Source organism: Pollicipes pollicipes, unplaced genomic scaffold (assembly GCF_011947565.3).
Source record: "Pollicipes pollicipes isolate AB1234 unplaced genomic scaffold, Ppol_2.1 Scaffold_4295;HRSCAF=5057_pilon_pilon_pilon, whole genome shotgun sequence".
Classification (NCBI taxonomy): Eukaryota; Metazoa; Arthropoda; class Thecostraca; order Pollicipedomorpha; family Pollicipedidae; genus Pollicipes; species Pollicipes pollicipes.
The window spans coordinates 34007605-34033473 of record NW_023596461.1 but is presented as its reverse complement, the minus strand read 5'-3'; the positions used below and the strand labels follow the sequence as shown (position 1 = coordinate 34033473).

General features: G+C 60.6%; 2 protein-coding genes across 3 annotated transcripts in view; both read right to left on the bottom strand.

Moving 5' to 3' along the window:
• Positions 1-797: 797 nt before the first annotated feature.
• LOC119096784 (exocyst complex component 6B-like) lies at positions 798-7930 on the bottom strand. Its single transcript, XM_037219709.1, is given in 5 exon segments — positions 798-2147; positions 3528-3910; positions 4490-6003; positions 6005-6346; positions 7860-7930. Coding segments are annotated over 4 exon segments (2400 nt in total). The 5' UTR covers positions 6200-6346; positions 7860-7930; the 3' UTR covers positions 798-1839.
• A 2866-nt stretch (positions 7931-10796) lies between these two features.
• The window catches only part of LOC119096328 (guanine nucleotide-binding protein G(I)/G(S)/G(T) subunit beta-1), a 29220-nt gene continuing 14147 nt past the window's right edge, over positions 10797-25869 (bottom strand). For both annotated transcript variants that reach the window (XM_037219167.1, XM_037219168.1), the window contains exons 2-9: positions 23573-23656; positions 17460-17605; positions 15555-15725; positions 13802-13924; positions 12802-12931; positions 12467-12538; positions 11844-12060; positions 10797-10952 (exon numbers count right to left, since the gene is read on the bottom strand). In XM_037219167.1, the coding sequence (XP_037075062.1) occupies positions 10846-10952; positions 11844-12060; positions 12467-12538; positions 12802-12931; positions 13802-13924; positions 15555-15725; positions 17460-17605; positions 23573-23629 (1023 nt within the window). In that variant the 5' untranslated portion in view covers positions 23630-23656 and the 3' untranslated portion in view covers positions 10797-10845. The remainder of the gene's footprint in view (positions 10953-11843; positions 12061-12466; positions 12539-12801; positions 12932-13801; positions 13925-15554; positions 15726-17459; positions 17606-23572; positions 23657-25869) is intronic.

Below are 25869 nucleotides of genomic sequence, written 5' to 3'. Positions count from 1 at the left end.
GCGGCGTCTCTTACCCCGCCCACACGCTACCCGACTGAGTCAGCCCGGTCCCCCGGGGGCCGCGCCGCAGCCAGGCCGGCCACGTGTCGCCCTGCGGACCGCAGCAGCTCTCGTGCAGCAGTTCGTAAGCTCCGCCGCCAGCCGGCCTGATTGGCTTCACCCGCCGGACGCAATACAGGACCGCCTGGCGTGGAAACTTTGGACCGATTGCGGCACATGTCAGCGATCGAGATGTGCGTGGAGGCCACGAGGCCTTCGACACAAAGAAAATGGCATCGGGCCCCAATGTGACTCACGTGGGGAACAATCGAGCGCAAGGCTGCTGTCCGTTTTTAACACGCGTCACCAGCGGCCATTTCTGTAAACTGGCCCAGAATCGGAACACGCCCGTCGCTCTTGCCAGCCGCCTGCAAGGTCGACCACCGGTTTTTCGCACGGAAGGAGCGGCGCCGTGACAGGGCGGGAGTGCCGCCAAGGGGCGCCAGCTGAAACATCGGGAGCGAAGCGCCAAACATAACCTAAATAACGCTATGCTGTCCTGCCGGCCGCCGATAAAAACGAAGAAAAAGGAAACATGGACCGATGCGAACGGGGCTGTGTCACGCGTTAAGGGAATTCACGTTTAGCAATTCAGATTGGGTGGCAAAAACTGCTTCTAGAAAACACGACCGTCGTTGATGATCTGATGCCTCCACAGTGAATTCGGTATTACATACGCGTCCTTGGATATTAAGTGGATAAAGCAAATACCTCTTGGCTTTGTAGTTCGAACTCCGCAGATAAAACATTAGGCCCTCTAATATAGTACTGTAAATGTATTGTTTCCCTACGGTATAAGGGTGAATAAGGCGTACAACAATGAACAATGTTTCACATCGCCAGAAAATACAAACGGCGATCAAAAACAGCACAACCGTGTAAAATGGATAGCAAAGTTACACATAAAAAGCATCTTCAGGCACCTTGTAAGGCACAGATTACCAACGCCAGTAAAAAGGCTGGCACGGAAGACTAAGTAGCAAGGTCACATTTGCTGCCCGCAATACCCCCACGTCATCCATTGGACGGCCGACGACTTAACACTTGTACTCGCAGTTCCAACTTTGTCCACAAGGAAGCACAACCAGCGCAAACACGCCGCGTATTTCGTAACAGCGATCTGGACATTCGCACTTGATATTACGTTCCATGCCAGGCATGGGCGCACCATGGAATGTATAAGACGCCACCTCTAGTAATGGGGCTAGACACGCCAGGGCATACCAAACCACACTCGAATACGAATCTGCGTCTTCCGGTGCGATAAACATGAGGCAAGAAAAATAACATAACTCTCATAAACACAATGCTTGCTAAGGCAGTCCCATCACCTCGATATGTAGAAGGAGGGCATCATAGAGGTAAGTCACGCTCTGCTACAAACGCGCGAAATTCTTAACAAGCTCCTCCGATCAACCCAACACAATCCAAACATGACCAACGGTGTACCGCTCGGAATGCGATGCTTAAAGGACAAACGCCCACCATCTAGTCTTCAATCGCACCGATCCATTAATAGCTGCACTGGGCGGCGAGAGCAGCCACTTGACTCTTGACGACGTTCTACACGCCCCCGCCGCGTGACCACTCTGCCATCGCCGTGCAGACGTGACGTCACACCCAATCACCGCCATGACGTCAGAACCGCCGCCAATCAGCTGCCTTCGTCCCTGCAGCACGACCACGCTTCACGTTGATTGCTGTGACACATCAAACCCGACGCACCACTTCTCCGCGCCGTCACGCCCAATGATGTGAAGTCACAACGCTCCGACATGACGTCACTCACTCACCGCGACGTCACACCTCCTTTCCGGTGAGCTGGCGCAGCTGTTTGAGCACCGTCTCCTGCAGCTTCTTGCGGTCGCGTTCCGCGCGCTTGAGCACGGAGAACATGTTCCTCTTGTCCGCCTCGCGCAGCTTCTCGACGACGACGGCAGCGCGCGCCGGACTGACGCGAGCGTAGCGGCCGTCGGGCGCGCCGTACTCCTGGAAGTAGGCGGCCCAGTCCCAGTCCAGCACGAGGTCCAGCAGCTGGCGCAGGTCGGCGAAGCACATTTGCAGGGCGCCCTCCTCGAAGCCGGCCACCGGCTCCGAGGCGGCGAACTCTGCCGGCGGAACGGGAGGACGACGTCAGGTGACCCACGGGTGGCGGCCGCTGACGGGGGCGGGGCGGGGGGCGTTTAAGGGAGTCAGGTGGCGGGGGGGAGTCAGGCGCTTGAGGGGAGTCAGGTGCTGAGGGGAGTCAGGATGGTGAGAGGAGTCAGGCGCTGAGGAGTCCGGTGGTGAGAGGAGTCAGGCGGTGAGAGGAGTCAGGTGCTGAGGAGTCAGGTGCTGAGGAGTCAGGTGCTAAGGGGAATCAGATGATGGGAGGAGTCAGGGGCTGAGGGGAGTCAGGCGCTGAGCACTGAGGCGCTGAGGGGAGGCACCCACAAACGGACCACAGCCCGCAGGAGCCGCTCAGGGGGACCACAATGTAAGCGCCACACGGGAGGATCACAGCAGGCGCGACGATCGGCGACATGTGGTACAGCTGCTCCTCGGGAGATGGCAGCACAGGCTGGAAGTGCACATTGCAAGGGTGCGACGACCGCTCACGGACTATCGCAACAGACAAAAACAAATTTTAAAGCCTAACAGAAGATTTTCTCGGTTAGGTATACACCTAGACAGCAAGTGAGAAAGGAGGGACGGACTCAAAGCTACAGACAGATAGCGACGCAGCCAGACTGCAGCACCCAAGCCGAGCAGGATCAGAATGAGCACACAGAGCGCAGCACAGTCGCTGCCAACGCGGGAGACCACTGCATAAACCTGGAACGGACAAGCACTCGGCGGCTGCTGGTGCGAGGGGAGCCAGCGGATCGATCAGGCGTGTGAGAACGCGGGACTGCCGGCCACGCCGAGACCTGACAGCGGATGACAAATACCAGTGCAGTCCAGGGCAGAATGGGCTCATGTCAACACCAGCGCGCACACGGCCAGAGTGCGGCCGGCAGCTGGCCGGCTGGCCTCGTCCCGAGAGCTTACGACGGAAGCAGCTGGGGTCCCGAACCACAAGGTCTACCGCCTCCCCAAGTCTCCGTGAAACAGACCCGTTGCAGCCTGCTGGAATCTATATCAGCGCGCCGGAAACCGATTGCGTTGGTGACGCAACAGAAGCTACATGATATGAATACCAACCGCAGGTGATGATCATTCCACTGGTCAGAGGGTACAATACATGACTCATAGGATGCCGCATAACAAAAAAGGAACCTGATAAAAAAACAACCGAATAAACAAAAACTCGAAGCGATTTACCAGCCGGGATCCAACGCCGCCGTGTGACATCCGAACTGACGGCGGACACGCGGACAGGACCGGGACTCGCACAGCCGCCGCTAACTCCAATCAGGCGTCGAACGAGTGCTGCCGGTCCCAGCCCCTTAACCCCGCCCGCGCACACCGACCGAGCTCCACCGCCGCCGCCGCCGATGGCGACTCACGCTCGCACTGGATGACGTCCAGGTTGAGCTGCTGCAGCGCGCCGGTCGACACCTGCTTCACCTCCTCGCCGAGCAGCAGCGCCAACAGCGCGCGCGCCACGTGCTGGCACGCGCTCATGCAGGCCGTCTGCGCCACCTTGCGCGGCAGGTTGGTGAAGGCCGTGAAGGTGGAGTTGAGGAAGTAGATGAGGTCGACCAGGTAGGCGCTGGCCGTGCCGTCCGACTCGGCCAGCAGCCAGTCATAGGCGGCCAGGCCGAGGAACTCGTCGATCTTGGTCTGCAGCTGCATGTAGATCTGCTGCTCGGTCTCGGCGCGCACGTCCTTGAACATGGAGCGGCCCAGCAGGCGCGAGTGTACGCCGCCCTCCTGCTTCGGGTTGTAGCTGGAAGCGAGCACACGGCCGTCCGGTCAGGGAGACGGTGCGCACGCCTGGACGCGCTGCCCCCTGGTCTGCTGGGTGACGCGTGCACCAGACTTCACCTGGAGCGCGCGTCACATTTCACATCATATCGCACACACGTATACGACATTCCTATGTCAGAGCCGGCGGCTCCGTAACTGGGACATAGGCTATGGATAAGCGTCACATAAGACAGTGAAACCAAATTTAACTATCAGGTAACATGGAGGTAACATCACGTAACAGACATCCTAGCACGGTAGCATGTCAGATTGCGCTGTCTTTCCGCACTATCCAGATGCCATCCCGCCCAGCAATAGTTCAAAATGGGACCTCTCACATGCTACAGCGTGCCATAGCATCACAACACTAGCCGCCCCAGCCGACAGAGGACACACTCGGCCCCGGCGCGGGTCGGCTGACCGGCGCCTGGCGCCGCCGCCCCGCGGCCGGAGCGCCGCCGCCGCCCTCGCGGCCGGAGCGCCGCCGCCGCCGCCCTCGCGGCCGGAGCGCCGCCGCCGCCGCCCTCGCGGCCGGAGCGCCGCCGCCGCCGCGCCTCACCCAGTCAGCTTGGTGATGACGTCCTCCAGGAAGACGCTGGCCTGCTCCAGGTAGATGGTGTTGATGGTGATCTGGATGAGCTGCAGCAGGCCGAGGCCCGGCGTGCGGATCAGCGTGGTCAGGCAGCCCGACAGCGTGCGCGTCAGCAGCACGTTGGTGGAGCGGCGCACCATGTCGTCGCGCTCGCTCTGGCTCAGGTTCAGGCCCTCGGAGAAGCGCAGGCACGAGTGGATGAACTCCTTCACCTGCGAGTACACCTTGGGCACCATCAGCGAGAAGGGGAAGCGGCGCGGGAACGGCGCCTTCTCCAGCTGCTCGCTGACGTAGGGGAACACCTGCGTGATCTGCTCGTACTCCTGCTCCGAGTCCACCTGCACCGGGTGGTAGTTGTCGCGCTCGAAGATGTCGCGGAACACCTGCACCCAGCGCTGCATCAGCACCTCGCTGTAGTGGTCGCGGATCTCCAGCAGCAGCTCGTGCAGCGGCTGCACGACGAAGCCGTAGTTGCGCAGCGTGTGACTGAACACCAGGATCAGCTCCTTGAAGGTGAGCAGCAGGCTGGGCTCAGTGCAGCAGGCCGAGTGGCTCTGCAGCGCTGCCGTCACCTGCGCCAGCGCCGACGTCCACAGCTGGTCCAGGTCAGCCCGCATCACCAGGCCCGCCGTCGTGTTCAGCACGTGGTCCTCCACCACAAAGAAACCGGCGATGCCGTGCAGGTAGTCGCGCACACTGGCCAGCGACTCGTGCGTGTTGGCCGGCGCCTGCAGCGCCAAACCGGCCTGCTTCTGGCGCTGCTTCACGTAGTAAGCGCGGAACGTCTCCTTGGCGCCCAGCGCCGTGAAGATGTGCAGGCAGCGGTAGACGGGCGAGAAGTTGACCAGCTCCTGGGCAGCGCGGTCGTCGTCCTCCTCGCCGCCGGGCGCCGGCTCGCCGTACAGCTGCTGCGGCGCCAGGCCGTCCTCGCCGAGGAAGAGGAGCGTGCGCCGCTGGGCGGCGGCCGAGGGAGCCGCCGGCTCCGGGCCGTACTGCTCGGCCGCGTGCCGGATGGCCACCTCGCCGATGCGCGGCGACTCGCGGCGCACCACCTCCAGGAAGTCCTTCAGGTCCGACATGGAGGCCGCCTGGATGGCGGCGCGGGCCGCCGGCACCTGCGCCGCGATCACCTGCGCGAACTTGTGGCCGGCCACCTTGGGAAGCAGCGTGTGCTCCAGCGTCTCCAGCGTCTTCAGCGCCGGGTAGAAGCGCTTCTCGGCCATCTGCTTGCGCAGGCGCGCGTGTGTCTCCAGCACGGGCAGGCAGCCACGCAGCGCCTCGATGCCCTCGTGGATGTTTGATTGCACGCGGCGCGCCTTCGCCAGCCCGTCGCCGTGCTTCATCAGCTGGCGCGAGGCGTCCGTCAGCTCCTGGTTGACAGCAGCCACCTCGTTCTTCAGCTTGCTCGCCTCCGAGCGCACCTGCAGCAGCTCGCGGATCGAGTCGATGAAGCCCTGGTAGTGGAAGTTGCACATGCGCTCGAATGTTCTTGTCGTGCTCCTTGGTGCGCTCCTCGAGCTCGCCCATGAACTGGTCCTGCTCTGACTTGGTGTAGATGGTGCGGAAGGTGGAGCCCCAGTAGTCATCCATGCCCTCAATCTCCTGGATGAAGATGTCATGTCTGGCTTTGGTGATGTCCTTGTCCTCCTTGAACTCCACAGTACCCTGGTCAGCCATCCTGATGAGATTCTTTGGATTTGACACAGCTTGTCTGAAGGTCTTGGGGAAGACTGCCTAGTTTGCTGGGGATCACCAAATTTCTAGGCGTAGATGCTCGGCAATATGTGCCCTAGGGTGGTCACATCCTTGTGCACTGTAAATCACCTGCAAATGGGCAGGATCAGATAATCACAAAACTAAGTATCAAGAGTATGAGTATGCATCATAAAAGACCACATGGGTACTTTAAAATGGCACACACAATCAAACAAAAGGATTGTTAGATAGGCATATTAAGACAATAGCTGAAAAGAAATATCCAGAATATGGACTTGGCTTTAGATTAATTTATACTCTGAAACATTTAAATGATCATGTGGCTTAGGCAAACCATGCTTGATTTAGAAGATCAAATCTTCAATATGATTCAGAATCATATCAAATGATTACCTGCAATATAAAAAACATAAGGTGAGAATGTATATGCATCTATTCATATAATTTCATCTAGACAAAATCAATTTCAGGCAATTCTCACAATTCAGTGTACAAGTTTGAACTGCATGGTGAAAGACCTGTTACATGGTACAACATGATACAAATGATCATTTACCCCACAACAGGCTTGTCCATGGTCAGAATACACTGCTTGAAATCCCTTTGTTAGCAATCAAATCAGGTTGGTTCAATGAACTCAACTTCTAAAAATGACTATTTTTCATTTTGTATGAATTTACATGAATATGAGATATTCTCAAGCAAGAATTCATTTGATTCAAAGGGTATGGAAATCAATAAAACACAAACAAGCCAATAATGGCTTCGATAATCTGCCTGAAATCTGCCTTTCAAAGGCAGAAAGGCCTAAGTGCTTTGTTAATTAAAGGCTCTTAAGCCTTTTTGCCTTTGGATGGCAACAATATTATTACACAAGCTGATCCCACATGAGAACAATGCATTTCATGATTGCATCAAGAACATTATAACTACCCCTTGATGCAAGAAAATACTATGATAGGATTCAATGACACATAGCACAGTAAAATGATGTACTAACATACAGCCTCAGCATTCCAATCTTCCGTCACTTCGGCGGCAGGGATGTCAATATTTTGTGCCATTGCATTGCCTCCAAACTAGGAGTTCCTTGCAGGCTGCTTTTCCCCTTACTCAATATAGGTGTAGGTATACACTGGTACCTGATGTTAGAACTGTTTTATGATTTATTATGCTATGTTCTGCCTTAAAAATGATGGATCGATGTACAATGTTCTTTTTTAACATGAGGTAGCAACGTACACCATGACCGAAGTAACAGTGATGGAGTTTCAATTTGCTACATTGTTGCCAGGAGCACAGCCACAGGTCCCAGCACTTCTATTCTGAGTGAAATATGATATGGCAGAGGGCATTCACTGCTATGGGTATCCAACAGACATACCACATAACAGATGATAATGCAAATGCATTTGATCATGCCCATGCACCAAATTTTAAGCCCAATTGAGTTTTACGATGTCAAAGGCTGCAGTAAAGCACTTAAGCACTTAAACTAGGCGAGAATTCACGACAAAACACCTCAGTGAGGTGTTTTGTCTGTGAGTGACTTCACAGCTTTCCTCCGCGTTTCTTTCTTCAAGCGATTCGTCCAATAGCTCATGGATGGAGATGAACTAACGTTTTAAAACACCATCACATTCGAGAGAGACAGGTCAAATGACTAAGGTCATTTTCCAAATACATTTCCCACTCACCACCCCATCCCAATCCACAGTCGGGCGATGCTGGAGGGGATCCGCGGAGCAACGCGACGTCTTTAGAGAACGGGAGTCGTCAAGGATTCACCAAAGCGAGCGCCACATACGCACCACAGCAGTGACGTGCGATTCTTCTTCCCGCAATTCCGCCTCAACATATGCCACCTTAACGTATGCGTGCTACACATACTTTGAGCGACTCACGGCAAGCAGAGCCTCGCGATGACCTTGGGGAAATTGATTTTGATGTCTGAGGGTATGCTTGATGATGCCCCGCGGGAATAAGTTAGTAGGTGGAACAGCGCGTCAAGCAGAAGGGCTTTCGAAGACGCCTGTAAATAAGACTGAAACAGGCCAAGAAGCTTGGAGGGATCAGCTCAAGTCCGGAGTCAAAGAACTCACCCCGTGGCCCAAACGGAAAGCCCATCCTGGAGGAGCTGGCATTTCAAGCTTATCATTGTGGTTAGTCAAACTGTCCTCTCAGACATTTACTCCTCGTTTAGAGGCTTCGGGGAGGAATGCTGGGGACTTCTGCTCAACTAATGGCCTCAGCCGTTGAGTAAGCGAGGCGTGCGAGGCCGGGGTGTAAGATAGCGAGGCGTGCGAGGCCGGCGTGTAAGACATCTGCGACGTGATTGTTCCAGGTCACTTTCGCTAGTTCTGAGAGCTCGGCCAGTGTTATTCCATCAATGAACATAAGCTGAACATTCATATACGTCGCGTGTCTGCACACAGTTCCGAACAGAAGCAGCATTCGTCGACCGTCATTCGTGCACCACGCGCTCATCACCGGCACGACCCGTACATTACGGACGGGGCTCGCCTCTGCCTCTGAACACCCCCGGAACTGCCTGGCGTTCAGTTCTGGAGTTCCCCACGCCAGGTTGCTCTGTTTGACCCGGGACCAGTTCACACCCGGGACATTTTGAAATTTATCTGAGACCGCCTGGGGCTTAACGTGCTCCCTCGTAGTTACGGATCGCACGACAGGATAGGAAAAGTGCACACAGCAATCAATATCCCTATTCAATCTCACCAGCCATGAGACAACATCGTTAACGTTACGGTGTGGTGACGGTGAGTTGACGCTAAAAGACAATATCCGAATAACCCCAGCGTCCGTGCTACTGGCTCCGTACTCGTTTGAAACCGGTACCAAATGAGACCATCCTCTTGGGCCCCACTTAAGGATATTCACATAGCTCAAGCCGCGGTCATGTCGATCCCGAGCGGCATCATTTTTTTTTGCCAGTCGTGTTTACGTTTCACGGTGCCATTGGTTTATCATTTACCAGTCTTTTCTTCCTTTATTCATCGCAGAGGGGCAGTAAAAAACATATTTAATGTGTTCAAGCTTTGCTTTCCTCGCGTAGCTTCTATGATGACCCTGACGGTGACCTGGCGTGACCTTGTGAGGTGAATGAAGGACGGGTTATCAGTCGACGAATTGCACCAAAGTCGTCCAAATAGGATTGTGACTGCGAATTGTGACGTCTTGAGGCCAAAATTGCCATTCAGGCTTTCACAGATTGCGTCACAACTAAGACCCGACCAAAACCAACTCCCCTTTTCCCCAGAAAACCATCAAGGCTCAGCTGGGAAGTTATTCTGAAAACAGGAGGGCTTGCTTTTGCCTCAGGTGATCGCAGTTAAAATCCCTCAAAAAGCTTCCTTCGTCATTTACGAATGCTAAAGCTACGGGGAATGCGTGACCATTGGAAAACTGGCCGGTACTTCCTGCCCTGGCGCCTGGCTTAAACCCTCGTCCTTGAGGTCAGAGGGTTGTGCTGATCGCATGTCGGCATGTGGCACGAGTTCTGGCACCGCGCTGAGCTGCAGCATCACTCCAAAATTATACCAACACCACCACGACTCTCATCTGATCCTCCCAGAGTACAGTCACGTAAAGACAAGTATTTTATTGGACAAATCGGATGGTTCCTTGCATGACAAAATCCACGAACGATATAGAAGCTATAGCGTAAAAATTTCGTCAAAGGAACATAGGCCGAGTTGGAACCGAGTGCCGGCGCGTGTCTCGCGGCGTGCCGGCGAGCGGCGCGTGTCCTGCGGGCCCGCCGGCCCCCTAGAAAAGCTATCTGCGCGCCGGCCGAGCGCCGGCCGCCGGACGCGCGGCACTACTAACTGTACTCGGTATAAGAAACACGGACATGAACATACGGCGCGCGCGCGGGGCGAGCGGCGGCGGCGGCGCGTCGGCTCGACCCCGGACGGTGTGGGCCGCGCCCGGCCGCCGCGCGCCCGCCGTCCGGCGCCGCCCGAAGGGACAGACGGGGGCGGCGCGGCGCGCGGGCGGCGGCGGCCGGGCGCGGCCGGCGCGGCCCGGCGCTCGGCGGCGCCGGCGGCCCCCGGCGCCGGCCGCGCCCAGTCGGCTGACAGCAGCACGGCCCTGAGCCCTGGAGTGTGGTGTTGTGCGGCCGTGCTGCCGGCCTCCGAGTGGGGCGACCGGCGGGGCCGCCGGCGGCGGAGCGGCGCGGAAGTCCGGCGCCCGACGCCACCGCTCCGACATACACCTGTAAAACTGGACATCATAAATAACCGACGCCTCACAGCAAATCACATGATGATTATTTTGCCGTTTAACACAAGAGTCTACACCAAGGCGGCGGGGCGGCGGGCGGTCGGGCCGGCGCGGGCGGCGCGGCGCCAGCGACCCGGCTCGCGCACCGCCGCCGCCGCCAGCACGTCTCCCAGATAAAAGCCAAAATAAAACGATACTGACGCACGTAACGCTCGGCGCCGCCGAGCGCGACCGGCGGCGGCCGCAGGCGCGCGCGCGGCGCGGCGCGGCGGCGGCGGCGCGCTCGACGCGCGAGCCGCCGCGTCATCGCTGCGGCGCGCGGCGCCGGTCCGCGTGCGGGCGGCCCGGCTCGGGCGCACACGCCGCTAGTTCCAGATTTTGAGGAAGCTGTCCCAAGAGCCGGTGCAGACGGCCATGCCGTCCTCGGTCACGCCCAGACAGCTGACGCGATTGTCGTGGCCCGCCAGCACGCCTGCGGGCACGGCAGGGCGCGGCTGAGCGGGCACTGGGCTCACTGAACTGATCTGCTAGGCTAAAGCAGCGATGCTTTGGAAGTATCCACAAATTATCACCTGCGGGGTTAGTTCTTCACATCGAAGACAGTCAGGCAAGTTCACGATTTACATTCAAGGAGCATCAAAGTCAGGATGCACAGTGCTTTCAAACCTCCATACTGCAATGGCTCAATCCTCATCGTCAGATAATGAATTGCTGAAAAAACCGTTGGTTGATCTTACAGATCTCAATCTCCAATGCAACAAGCCTCTTCAAAGGATGGATGGAATTCCGGAGGTCAGCGGACTTTGACACACGGGGGGGGGAGGGGGGCAGTTTGGGGCACGAGAGGACATGATTTGAAGATCCTTTGAAACCATATGATCGTCACTGCCGTCCGGAGTCCTGCCGCTCCTCTCCTGTCACAGAGGCCCTGATCGAAGGCGCTCGCTCACCTGTCCCTCACCACATCCTTATATTGGCAATCCCCCCCCCCTTCCCTTCTGTTCAAGTGCATGCATGTCGGGCCGTCCCACCTCACCTGGCCCCAAACCCTTGACGCGCATCACCTTCCACCACCACTCACTGCCCATGGGCGACGACCCCACCCTTGCCAGGCGCATCGACGGCGCTCGTGGGGATCCTGCCCACCTCACAAACACCACTCCTCTCACGCAACGGCCACCCCTCCCGACTCCCTCCTCCCTCCCACTCTCTACATGACGTCCAGTTGGCTGCAGGCCTGACCGCCCTCCCGGCGCCATGGCCGTGGCCCGCCCACCACAGGTCACCTCGCCACGCCGCCGCGGCCCCGAGCCCCCCGCCGGTGTCGCTCTGTCCTGCGGCGTCTCCCTCCCCGGACACCCACCGGCCCTCTCCGTGCGCATGGCGTCCCAGACGTTGCAGTTGAAGTCGTCGTAGCCGGCCAGCAGGAGGCGGCCCGACTTGCTGAAGGCGACGCTGGTGATGCCGCAGATAATGTTGTCGTGCGAGTACATGGCCAGCTCCTGGTCGGCGCGAATGTCGAACAGCCGGCACGTGGCGTCGTCGGAGCCCGTGGCGAACGCGTGCCCGCTGGGGAAGAACTGACGCCGCGCGCGCGCGGGCACGTGTCAGAGCAGGCCGCCTCGGCCCGCGGGAGGCGGGGCGGGCTGGTACAGGTCAGGCGCTCACGAGAGGGGTGGCGGCGGCACCGGGCCACGCAGGAGCCAGCAGTGGCAAGATGTCAGCACCACGGTTGCCATGCGCAGCGCGGATGCATAAAGCCGGGTTCGGGCAACGCCCCGGTCGCAAACAAACGCCTGCACATAATCGGACGTGAGTATAGTCCACGAAGGACTGGTAGGACACGGAAATGGCACGGATGTACGCCAACGGGCAGCTCAATCCAATGCAGACAAACGAGAGCAAAGTGGAATACATCAGACATCAGACGACGCGGCGCCAGCTCGGCCGGGCGGCGCCGGCCGTCCGAGGGCGAACGCCACTCACCCCGATGGCGTTGATGTCAGACTCGTGTCCGGAGAAGGTCTGGCGACACACGCCCTCCCGCACGTCCCACAGCTGCAACAGGGGCGTCCGCCCGTCAGACACACGGCGGCACGGGCCGCGGCCGTCGCCCAGCTCACAGGCGCCCGGGCCCGGCACAGGCCCCGCGTCCCAGCGACCCGCGGCACAGACCAGCCGACCCGTCCCCACGGCTTCACCCGCCCGCCTCACCAACACACGCACCAGTCTTCCAGCGGCCGTGTCTGCTCACGGCCGCCGCAGCTCAGTCCTGTCGCCTCCCCACGCCGCACAGCGGCCAAGCGGCACAGCGGCCGTACCTTGGCCGAGGCGTCGCAGGCGCCGGACACAAACGTGCGCATGTCGGGCGCCAGCGAGAGCGACATCACGTCGCCCGTGTGGCCGGTGAACGCCATGCACTGCTGGCCCGTCTCGATGTCCCAGAGGGCGCTGAAACGGTCGGGGCGGCGTCAGCGGCGGCACGGCCAGTCACCAGCGGTTCACGCCGCAATGGACCGCGCACCGGCCGGCCGGCCCGCACGCCAGCGCGGCAGGCGCGCACGTGGCGGCACAACAACCAGTAGACGGGGGCGCGGCTGGATTCGAGGATTGGATCCAGGATCCAGAGGAACACTAGGCAGCAGCGGTTTGTTCGGGAGCCACTGCCAAGGCCGCCGTGGCTCGCAAGCAGTCGCTCGCGGCGGAGTGACGTCAGAAGGTCAAAACAATCGCACTTGGTCGCAGCAGCAGATTGCAGCCCCCGCATTGCCAACACGGAAATCAAGAGGAAAATGAATACTTGATATGCGAAGGAATTCCTCGGGGCCCTGGTTTTTCCGCATTGCGAGTTGGAAGCTATGATTCTGACAATAACCGGCTTTCAGGATACCAGGAGGCACTGGTTAAGCACGTTATAAAGCAGCCATTGGGTATATTGAGAAACTGGACGCTCCAAGCAGTGCTTATCGCAACTAATCACGCGACCATAATTCGTAATTCGATACTTATCACGTTGTGAACCTGTCACGGTCACGCGACGTGACCGACCCGTGACCACGAGTGCAGCTCGAGACGCCGAGTTAGCTAAAAATAGCCAATGTTTCCTCGATAACGTCTTTTAACCCGCACCCCCTGGTGTACTGAAGGTTGACTACTTTCAGAACAAGAACTCCCAACTAAAATCGGAACACCCAATTCAAAATGGAGGGCACTAGCAGGCACGCCTGAGAACCAGACACTGCGGCGGACGTCACCCGGCACCACCCTGCGCCGGCGCAGAGACGGGCGAGCGGGCAGCCGTCGTGGCGCCGTGGCCCATACCAGGTCATGTCACCGGAGCTGGTCACGATCTGGTTGTCGTCGACGAAGCGGCAGCAGCTGAGGTAGCCCGTGTGGCCGGGCAGCTCTCGGCTGACGCGTACGCTGCCCTCGCGCGTCTTCAGGCTGAAACAAAGCGGCACAGGGCACGGGTCAGGCCAGGGTGGCACAGGGCACGGGTCAGGCCAGGGTGGCACAGGGCGCGGGTCAGGCCAGGATGGAACAGGGTACGCGTCAGGCCAGGTGGCACAGGGCACGCGTCAGGCCAGGGTGGCACAGGGTACGCGTCAGGCCAGGGTGGCACAGGGCACGGGTCAGGCCAGGGCGGCACTAGCCGGTCATGGCCGCCCGCCCACGGTCCGGTGACGACGGCTGTGACAGACGGGCCGCTCAGCGCGGCCAACGCACGCTGCCGGCGGACGATAGTCGACCTCACAGCTGACCCGCCCCGGGCGCTGGAGTGCTGGGGTGCTGGGATGCTGGGATGCTGGGATGCTGGGGTGCTAGGGTGCTGGGACGTTGGGATGCTGGGGTGCTGGGGTGCTGGGGTGCTGGGATGCTGGGATACTGGGGTGCTGGGGCGCTGGGGGGCGGGGCGCTGGGGCCGGGACGCCGTACGAGGTTCGCTGTGCCTGAACGTCGGCAAGCCGTCCGTGACGTCAGAGGGCCGTCACGCGGCCGCACAAACCGCGCCCAGCTGACTGGTCTCACAAATACGGCCACAACCACAGACCCAACCGGATCATGGATTGGCACTCCGTCGCGCTTCTTGCCAGCTAGAACACGCTGAAGCGAAAACTCGTCCCTCCATGTTCTGACACCTACATACAGTCGCAAGGGAAAGAGTACGCATGGTAACCTGGAGGTGAAACAAGAAATCGCCAAATCTGCTCGCAGCGGCATTCGGCAGAAGTTAGCGTTATTTTTTTAGATCATCCCGGCACCTTTTGCCACGACAGTGTACTGCTGCCAGTAAGCCAGCTGCCGGTCAGTATTCTCGTTTCTTTGCGAATTCACGGCGTAATTTCCGGCGGCTTTATATAACCACGGCGGCAGGTGTCCATTCTTGGCATGGTGCCATTTTACGGTGATGAGCATCAGACCGTCAGCCGCGAGATGGAAACACGTGCGCATCTAAATCGGACGCAGTGGCCGGTTGCTTCTGGCCCACCTCCTCTCCGGTAAACTGACACGCCGAGGAAGTGCTTGCTGTGAGGAAGACACGGAGGGCGCCTACTTTGACAATTTAACAGGAGGGAGGGTGTGTGTGTGTGTGTGCTAAATTTCACTCCCTTCACATCCACCAACCATCGTGCCCCAAGCATATTCCAGTTCTGCTCGCATGGTTCCTTTTTGAGAGAACATTTATCACTCCAGAAAACATGACGCACAACTGTTTTGAACTGGCACCTGTGGCAAACAACCAACACACACCTTTCGCTGAAGTGTCCCGATTTGTTTAAGACGTCAGCAAAGCTTATAATCCCCACACTCACTCGCTCCCTTTTGAGAAAGAGAGAGCGGGAGATTAAACGCACTGCCAATGTCAATGTACCTATATTCCACCAATCGTGCCATTTGTCTATATCAGCTAGTACGGCCGCTTAATATCACTTTTCCTGCTGTCATTACGTGTTTGTTTGGCTGGCTTTGCCACTGCATTTCACAGGAGAATACTGGCAGTTGCAAAGACGCAGTGCGCTTCCCCAACGGCCAACATGTCCACTTGGGATTAAACCGGGCCGCTTTCACCCACCTGTATATCGAGCAGATGTTGTCGAGGCCACCGCAGGCCACGAAGTTGCCCGAGGGCGCATAAGCGCAGGTCATGACCCAGGAGGAGCGCAGCGGGATGGCATGCACCTTGTTGGTGGAGTAGCTGTCCCACACGATCAGCTTGCCATCCTGCGATGCTGACACCAGGTTCCTGCGGACGAGGCCGGGGCGTCACGCTGTGGTGCGGTGCGCCGATACGGCTCCGTCACGGCGACCGTCACAAATCTGTCACGACTCCGTCACGACGATCGTGACGGCTCCGTCACGGCGACCGTCACAAATCTGTCACGGCTCCGTCACGGTGACCGTCACAAATCTGTCACGGCTCCGTCACGGCGACCGTCACAAATCTGTCACGACTCCGTCACGGCGACCGTCACAAATCTGTCACGACTCCGTCACGGCCAGAGCCGGCGATGCTTCACGCGCTAAGTGTCCAGATCAGGCGCAGACAGTCCGCCACCTCGCGGAGACCGGGCGAAACACGGCCGCCGCCGCCGCACGTCACGGAGGAGGACCCGGTCGCTGATGTTAGTGTTCTTGCCTGACCAGTTCGGGCTTTTGTGGCTGAAGTGCGCATGGTGACACTGTCTCGGCCCACCGGCAACTCAGCACCGGAAGGCGAGCACCGCCCGGCACAAAGGAGATCAAACCCAACAAATCTCCAAGGAGGCGCCGCAGCCCTCACACACCCCGCCAGTCTCTTAGGAGGCAATGGAGCAGCCGCGCAGCTCCTGAGGGGGGACCGCCCACCGCCCCGGCCGCCACAGCGGCTGGTGAAGCTGGCGGACGGCCGGGCTATCGCCAGACCGCCCTTCAATGCCAGCCACCCCATGACGTCCCCCGCTTCTCTGCGAACGGTGGATAAACAAAGCCTCCATGCAACGACTTGGGTCCCACGCATACATGCCATTCACATAGTGGTGATCACGTCGAGCGCCGCTAGCCACCGAACACGCCCTATTTGATAAACTTGTGACACCAGTGATGACACAAGCTGGTCAGAAATTTTCAAAAAACCGGAAAACTTGATCAACGATGAAGTGACTTACTAAGTTCCAATTTTCCGCTCCGAACCCCGCTGTGCATACTGCCCACCACGGCGGTGGTCCAGGGCTGTCGGCCCGGCGAACTCTCCGAGCGCATCGCACGCTCACGGCACCGTCGCGGTTCGTTGCCTGGCAACGGGCGCGCCCCATCGGCGGCCGGTCGTGAGTCAGCAGCGGGAGGCGGCCGCCGCCTCGGGCTGCCCCAGGGGCGCCGCCAACACCCCGCACCCTCGTCGGGCGCGCGGCCGGCTACGGCGCGGCGCGAGTGGGCGCCCGGCGGCGGCGACGGCGGCAGAGGCCCGCCTCCAGACTATCGACCAGCGCAGCCGCCGGCCCGCCGGCCGGCCGGCCGCCCGCCGACCGGCCATGGGAACAGGCCGCGCGGGGTCGATGCCGACCTAGCCCGGAGACAGGGTCCGCTATTCCTGGCCGGGCGGTACCTGGGCGGCCCGGCCCAGCCTGGCCGCGGTCGCGGCACCGCCGCGTCGTGTCGCCTGCCGCCCGCACGGTGTGGCTTTGGCCGCGGCACCTACCTGACACAACGGCGCCGCGAGCGTCACCGGCGGCGGCGATCCGGGGCGTACGAGGCGGCGGCCCAACACCGGCCTCTCCTCGCCGGAGAGAACGGCGCGGCCAACCCCCGGCCGCCGTCCCCGTCACCAAGCCTGAAGGTGCACACGTGCGCGGGGAGCTCCAACACCCCGGAGTACGCTCACCTGCCCCCTCTGTGCCATAACCCTCAGCGGGAGATTCGAACGAGCGCGGGACACATCGCCGGCGTCTGCCCGCACGGCTTCCGCGGTGGGCGGCGCCTGCCGCGTCGGCACGTCACGTACCGCGAGTCGCAGCCCCAGTGCATGGCGTATATCTTGGCCAGGTGACCGCGCAGTGTGCGTCGGTTGCGCATCTGTATCCGGCCGATCTGCTCCATGCTGGCCGTGGCCTGCACCAGGGTCGTGTCGCACGCAGCTTTCCGGGCATCCTGCGACACACGGGGAGGGGGGAGGGGAGTCAGCGAGCGACACAGTGTCTGGTCTCAGGCGATCAGAGCAGGTCAGAGACCAGGGGCTCACAAACCGGCACTGCGAGATGCCGACGCCACGTGGCGATAACAGAACAGACTATGGTCACCCAACGACGTCGGACCAGACAGAGGTCACATAGTTCGCCACAGCCGGCAAAGGTCACCTTAAAATGGCAGAACGGACATAGGCCTCCCGACGACACTGAAAGAGACAGGTCTCTTTTAGCCCGCCGCGGCGGACAAAGATCACCCGAAGACGTGGGCATGAGCCGCTCAATGACGCTGACAGAGACGGCGGTCACGTAGTTCACGGCGGTGGACAAAGGTCACTCCAAGACGGCAGACCAGGCACAGGTGACAGGACGTCAGTACGCACAGATACCTCAGGCTGATGGCCGGCCGGGCAGGACCACAGCACGCCGCTCCGGTCACCTGCCGGTCGCAGGCCAACACGCGGCACACGCGGCACGCGAGACCGTGCCACATGACCGACCCACGGCACAAGCACCGCTCACCACGGCGGCCAGAGAAAGGCTCTCAGCAAACGCCGATACAGTGTCGTCGCCTGACGCGCCCCGCAAGTATGCAAAGAGCCGTCGCGTCCAATGCGCACAAGAAGAGAAGAAAAAACAGAGCGAATCCCATCAGAAACGACAGGCGCGTCAAGTCCTAGGCGGAGTCTCGGTACGTGGCCAGCCAATCACGTACACATGCAATCGCCTCACCACGCGAAGCGATATGGGAGAATCATGTGGCACCAGACCAATGTAGGAAAGCGGATGACCCAACGTCCGGTAAGCGACCAGCCGTGGCCTGAGCCGGCCGTGTCCTTGTCACAGCCCCCGCCGGCTATCAATGGCCGACCGAGTGCCGAACTGAAGCCGCCTCTCCGCGCTATCCCGACCATTTCCAGGCCACAGCTGCGAGATGCGTACCCCGCCGGCGACCACCGCCACGCGGCCCACCCCGGGCGTCACGCCGGCCTCCTGCAGGCGCAGCCAACCGCACACGACCGCGCCACATCCAGCTCCCAGTCTCCCCCGCCTCGAGCTCGCGACGGCGCCGACGCGGCGTCTCCCGGCAGCTGACATCGCCACGTAGGTGGCGACGTGGCGCGGCCTTCGGCGCCGCCCGGGACGAGGGAGGGAGGGGCGGCCCGGCGGGTGCGGCCGACCGGGTCCGGCTGGATACGGCGGCGGCGGCGGCGATATTTCGGGCCGTGTTACCCGTGACGAGAGGCCACCGCCCGCCGCCCGGACGGCCGTCGTCTAAACAGGCCCCCGGCGGCGCAGCGGAACAGAGCGGCGTGCGCGGCAACACGGCCGCGCACAGGAAACAGGACACAGCGTGCGGGAGGAGAGCGGCGCAGGGAAGCAGCGACGCACAGGACCGGAGACGGACGGGAAACACAGACGCGTACTGGTGCAGATAGGCACACCGGCACAGAGAGCCGCACCGGCACAGAAAGGCGCACAGGTACAGACAGGCGCACCAGCACAGAAAGACGAACAAGTACAGTGAGGCGCAAAGGTACAGAGGCGCAACGGTATAGAGAGGCGCAAAGGTACAGATAGGCGCACAAGTACAGACGGACGTACAGGTACAAGGGACACACCAGACAGGACGGCGCACGCAAAAACAGAGCGGCGCACAAGAAACAGGGTGGCATACGGAAGCACGGCGGCACATGGGAGCGCTGACAAGTGAGCAAGTCATTCCAACGCATAGTCTAGCATTAGCTGAACTTGTGAGAGCTGTCGCGGATATCTTGTGCAAACACAGAGCCATTCCAACTCAGCTGGAGTTGCAACGAGAACAGGGAGCGTCGGCGGAGTTACGATCGTTACAGCGAATGCCTTTCATCGGTTTTACGAAGCACGATGCGGCTAGCAACTCACAGCCAGGACGCGTCCGCGCTTCGGTGAAAGCAACGACCGTGTACAATAAGCTCAAAATCACGAGCTGGCATCGATTCGCAGACTGCGCCGCCCCCAGTAAGACGCCTGTTGTGCCATCGAAAGAACAAGTTGGCAACAGACGTGTCGGCTATCCCGATGCAGATGATACGTAAGCATAGACAAGTGGCGTCAGCCACCTTCGGAGGAGTGTACCTCCTTTCTTGAGCTTAGCAGACGGAGCTGTGCTGAAGTCGGCGCCCGCGCGCAGCGTCACACGTGTCTTGGTTGTTTCAGGGCGTGCCAAATACTAAGGTCATTTTGCGCCCACTTCGTCACTTCGCCCACTTCGTGCCATGCGCCCGCGCACAGCTTCACACGTGCTGTCGCTGGAATACTGCCTGGTTTTGAGCCTGCGAATGCCTGCCAGCCTTCATCCACCTAGTGGATTACTCTTCAAAAGCTTAGGTCTTTGCTGGCTGGCGAGAGTTGGGCAACACGCCAATATTTTGGATGAATATTGGTCACAATGTACCAAACTAAACGTTCGCACGACTTGCGGCACTCGATCCGTCTAAGCCCGAAACGGATCTGTCTCAGTCCGGACTAGATCCATCTCAGTCCGGACTAGATCCGTCTCAGTCCGGACCAGATCCATCAAAGTCCGGACCAGATCCGTCTCAGCCGGGATCCGACCCGTGTCCCCGGACCCGATGCGTCTCAGCCTGGGTCAAGGCGTGCTGCATTTGACGTCGACGTCAGAAGACATGGCTTTTGTCCTCTTCCGGGACCACTGCTGAAGTACCGAAGGGTCTGGCAGCGTTGATATCGCCAACGACTTGCACACGGTACACTCGTTACACTGTACAGTTGATTGCCAATATCTAACTCTGGTTGTGGAAATCTGACATCAATCCTTAAAAACGTCCAGAAACGGGTGGATCCAAGGCATTTGCCCGAAGACGTTGGCTTCTTCCCTCGTCGACAATGATAAGTCCCATGTAGTTGTAAGGCCCGCTGGTCGCGATACAGACTTGTTTCACGTCCACGTTCCTCAATTTTGTATTCGCAGTTACCCATTCCAACTTGATCACACGGAAAATGGAGGGGCGAATCAGTGGCGGCATCGTGATAAGGCAAAAATAAGCCGCCGGCCCGAACAGCTTACACTCAACCGCATGCAATAGGTTACAGCACAACTCATAAGGCATCGCATCACCTGTTGTTGAAAGCCTCATGCGAGTGTGACCGGCGGACCAGCGGCCCGCCAACACTGACTGGCGGGGCCGCTGAAGCTGCAACACTCCCGGCTATTTGACGTCAAGACTCGCTCGGTGTGAGGCCTCGCTCGTAAAGACTAGCTAATGGGCCACGACATCTGGGCCCATTCTTTTCATGAATTAGGAAACGGGGCTCGAGGCATACAGCCTCTGACGTCATAACCACACCCAGGCTGACGGCCCCATTACGTTATTGCTAGGCATGTGGGCTGGTAGATATGCAGTATTTACATTTAAGAACCTGTCAGACATTTTCACTTCGAAAGAATATTCATTCACTCATTTCAACGGACTTTGAACCTTCGGAACGGAACATCCCGCTGTTCACACCTCCGCAAGAACTCTACTTTTTAATGCAACGGTCATCTTGAATCTGAAAGAGTGGTTTCGCCTACTTCGCAGTCGTCGGAGCGTCAGAGTCCATGAAGCCGCGTAACCCAGGTCACGACCCCGGCCGGCTGATCGCAGGCGCCCGGGCACGGGGCTGACACCAACGCGGTGTCCCGGTGCGCGGCTGGCCGACGCCGGCGCCCGGGCACGCGGCCGGCACTAGCGTGGCGTCTCAGCACACGGTACACAGCAGCGCAGCGCACGGTACCGCCCGCGGCCATCTTACGCACGCTCCATTGATCGGGCCAAATTATACCGATCGCTCTCGGCCGGCGAACTGATGACGTCGCCGGCATGACGTCACACACGCGTCGGCCCTGCCGGCCGCTGGCCGCCGCCGCCGCGCCGTCCGTGTGACGTCACACACGCGCACCGCGCCGGTGTGACGCCACACGGGCGTAGGAGCGGCGCCAGAGGCGGACCGGCCGCGAGATGTTTGCAGCGGCTGCCAGCACCGGCCGGTCGGCCGACAGATCGAACACATACCGTGGTGGCCACAGCGTCCGACGGCTCTGCTCTAACAACTCAGACAACAGCCCCTTCCAGCCGGCTCCGAAGAGTCAGCTGACAACGCGAAGCCATGAGGCTCGCAAGAGCACAGTCTCGGAGCTCATCATTGACAACTGGCCAACACCCGATGGGTCGCCATGCACCTAACATAAACAAGCCAGGACTCCGTCAGTCATTTACACCATAATTGATCAAGTGGGATATATTGATTTACCCTATACATCGCGCCCCCGCAGATCACAAGACATCCTTTCACACACTCTTGATGATACCATTACCGTTCGGGCTCCACAGTGGGCGCACATCACATCTCATGCCCAACACACCTCGTCGTAATCGTTGTCACTCGTCCCCCCTAACACGCGGGCGAATGCTGTCGTCGTGCTGCAGCGGCCAGAAGCGGCGCGGGCAGCCGACAGCTACACGGCACGGGCCGGGTTACCAAGCAGGGCTGCGGCGGCGGCGGCCGGCTCCGCTGGCCTGGACTCCCCGGGGGCACCTGGCGACCGGCGGCCGGCTGACGTCACGCGCCGCCGCGCGCCGCGGGGCGCCGGCCGGCCGGCACACGCGCCAGATCAATAGACGCGGGGCACGCCCGCCCCGCCCGCGGCCAGGCCCGGCCGCCGGCGGGGCCAGGCCGGGCCGGGCCGGGCCGCCGCGCTCGCCGCGAACGACGGCGCGGCGGGGTCCGGTGGCTGGGGACGAGCAGCGGGCTGAGTGCGGGCTGACCGCGGCCCGCCGCCCTGGCTGGAGACGGCCGCCAGCTGGGGGGACGGACGGCCGTCGCCGATCGACCGGCCGGCAGAGAAGGCGAGGAGGAAGACGGCGGCGCCGACGACGGCCGGCGACACGTGACGTCTCACAGCGCAGCGAAGCGTCGTTTGCGGCCTCACTCCAGCACAGCGCGCAGTGCGGCCTCACCCTCGACGCAGCGCGTGATGTGACCTCACCCCGACACAGCGCGTGATGCAGCCTCACCCCTGACACGGCACGCGGCGCGGCCTCACCCCGGCACCGCACGCGAGGGACCGGCGACGCATGCCATCTCTCGGCGCTCTCCCACCCACCCGTCAGGGATCGCATGAGACAACGCGACCGCGCAACAGCCAGCTGATGGTGGGCCAAGCGCAAAGATCACCACCGCCTTTTGGCGCCTTTTTAAGCGCGCGTTCTGTTCATTCCACGCGGATGACGACGCACGCGAGGAGGACTTCTGAGCCGCGTGCGCCACTTGACAGTTGCCTGACACGATGCCGGCCTCTCCGCCTGCCTTCCCGACGCCGAGACGTGGGCCACCCGGCGACTGCGGCCACCAGGTACAGAGCCGGCGGCCCTCCCAAGAAGACGTCACACGAGGCAGCCGGCGCCGCAACGCGCTACCCGGAGCCGGGCTATGCGGCTTCATGCCAGACAGCGCTGAATCAACACTGAGCGGTCGTCCTCAGTAGAAACTCGGACCACTGTAGCCTGGTGCGCGTTCGCGGTCACCGCGGTCGTTCACCGCCGCCCGGCCAGCGGTGGAGGAACGACCGTCAGCAATCTGCATCAACCGTAATCTATGCCCGCGCATTCATCGGTTTGGATGGCTTGTAAGCTAGACTTATCTGACGACAGGTTAGGCCCCGAGCAGTTCACTGGGACAGTCAGCTTGTCAATGATGTGTCTCACCTAGAAACGTCAAGACCATGGGCGTACTTCACGCACAGACACACAAACGGCCGAAACATGATGATGATTCCGGGACGAGGGTGGTGATAATAACGTAACTGCGTGCACCACCCTGTAAACAGTACACGGCGGACAATTGGTTGTTTTTCAGTGATCTTCGGGTGATGGGATGGGATACTCACTCGAATGGCGTTTTTTAATGTCTCCGCCTCTTGCCTCAATGTATCCAACTCATTCATACTTGCTAAAAATTAAGTATAAAAAATCTGAAACGGAAAAAGATCACAGTTAACGTGGCAATGGCAGCACACGTCAGCCATCAGCTTCGCAACACGTGCACAAGCAGTGGTGATAGTGGGGGGAGGGGGGGGGGGGGAGAAGCCGCGGTACGCACTGTCCACTTCATCCTGTCGCCAGAGCCTCCATCACTAAGGGACACGACTGACTGGTGAAGGACTGGTCCCACTCATACACCGGGATCCTGTCGAACAGCTGGCGAGCAAACAGATTTTCTTCTGGCGACCGTGCGGTCGGCTGGACGGCGGCATCTCCGTCGCTGCCTAGGGTCTTACAAAAAGGAAGACCTCATCCCCATACCAGAGCCTGAACGCTGCCATTCGGCTCGAGAACGAGCGGAAGGCACAAGTCACTTGCACTTCGCGCAGCCGTTTACCTAGACAAGATGGGACGACCGACGAAAAGCTGTGGACAATTCCCACCCCAATTACGCGCACACCGCATCACCAGTAGCACCTCGGCGCCTCTCAGGCCCAACTTCCGCTCAGGCTGCGCGCACCGGCCCGCGTCCCGATGTCTGTCACAGGAACTCATAGGGTGTGACACGGAAACAATCCACTGCAATACTCAGAACGCTCACATTCCTGCGAGGACAGCTGCGCTCAGGAGCCTTTCTTGACATCAATTCAACAATCGCTGTAGTGCTCCACAACCGACGCGCCAGGCTGGATCATCCAGACGCGCCCAACGTCAGCCAGACATCATCCAGGCTTTCCAGACGTGGGCCAGGTCCACCAGACGTGGGCCAGGTCCACCAGATGTGGCCCAGCATTTTCAGATGTGCCCCAGGTTCACCGGCTGTGCCCTAGGTCCACCAGGCGTGCCTCAGGTCCACCAGACGTGCCCTAGGTCCACCAAACGTGCCCTGGATTCAGGTCTGAGACTCCGCGTGCATCTCGGGCCCCGCCTCAAAACGAAAACAGAGGCGTCTTTCGCGCCGGCCGCCAGCGTCCGGCCGCCTGAGCCGGCGCCCACGAGCGCGGCCGCGCGCCGCGTGTCGGCAGGGCGGCAGGCCGGCGTCCCCCGGTCCGGCCCGACCCGACCTAACTTGACCTGACCTCCGCCCCAGCAGCGGCCCACTCCGCAGACAAGCATTGTCCACTGCCCAGCCCGGCAGCGAGCTTCTCGGGGCGAATACCTCGGCCCCGTCGCGATGCGGTGGTGGTAGTGGTGATGGTTTGGCGTTGTCCCGGCGCGCCGCGCCGGCCCGTGGCGCTGGGGGCAGCGTCGCGCGGTCACGGCGTCGCGCCACCCGCGGCACACAGGGCTGCTTCGTCATCCGCCACGTCAACCCTGGGTCTCGCCCCTGGCGCGGGCATGGGCGACCACGTCATGGACAGGCAGGGACGACTGTCATGGACAGGCAGGGACGACCATGTCATGGACAGGCAGGGACGACCATGCCAGTTTCGCCCAAGAGCGCACCACAGACGGAACTAGGGCTTAGCCCATCCCCGCACTCCAGACCATCAAATCCGGTGACCTCGGGCGGCGCTGCAGGCCGCCTGGACGCGGTCCGGTGTTGGGGTCGGCAGGTCCGCCGCTGGCGAGGCCCGACCGCAGCGCACTGCGTAGGAGGCTACCAACGGGCGGGCCGGCGCTGCGGGCCCTGCTGGCCGCTGACCGTCGGACCTGACCAGCTCGGGCCGTGCGAGCCTGCCCGCCAGGACCCGAACCGAGGCTGCACGCCAGGACCGGGACCGGGCCTGCGAGCCAGGACCAGGACAGAGCCTGTCAGCCAAGACCGGGACCGAAGCTGCGCGAAAGAGAGCGCTCGTCTGCCGAGACGGACCGTGGTGCGATCGATGCGACATAAACCCGCCTGCCAGTACCAGGCTGTGGCCGGTCCAGCACACGCCCGTCTACAGGGATCGGGGTACACCGGCGGAACGGGCGGAGCGCCGCTCGCCGTCACCCAGCGCCTCGTCCCGCCTGGCGAAGTGACGTGGCGGCTGGCGGTGCAGCGTGCCACACGTGAGCACGCCGTCAGACCCTGCGTCAGATTGCGGGCCGCCGCCGCCGCCGCCGGCCGGACGACAGGCGCGCGGCGGCATCCATCACGGCGGCGGCCCGGCTCGCGTCGCGCCGCCGGCCGGGGACGGGACGGAGAGCGGGCGGCCGTGCGGCCGGCCGCGCATCGCTGAGCGATCGGGAGGCCGCGCGCCGGCCGTCCCGCCCGCCG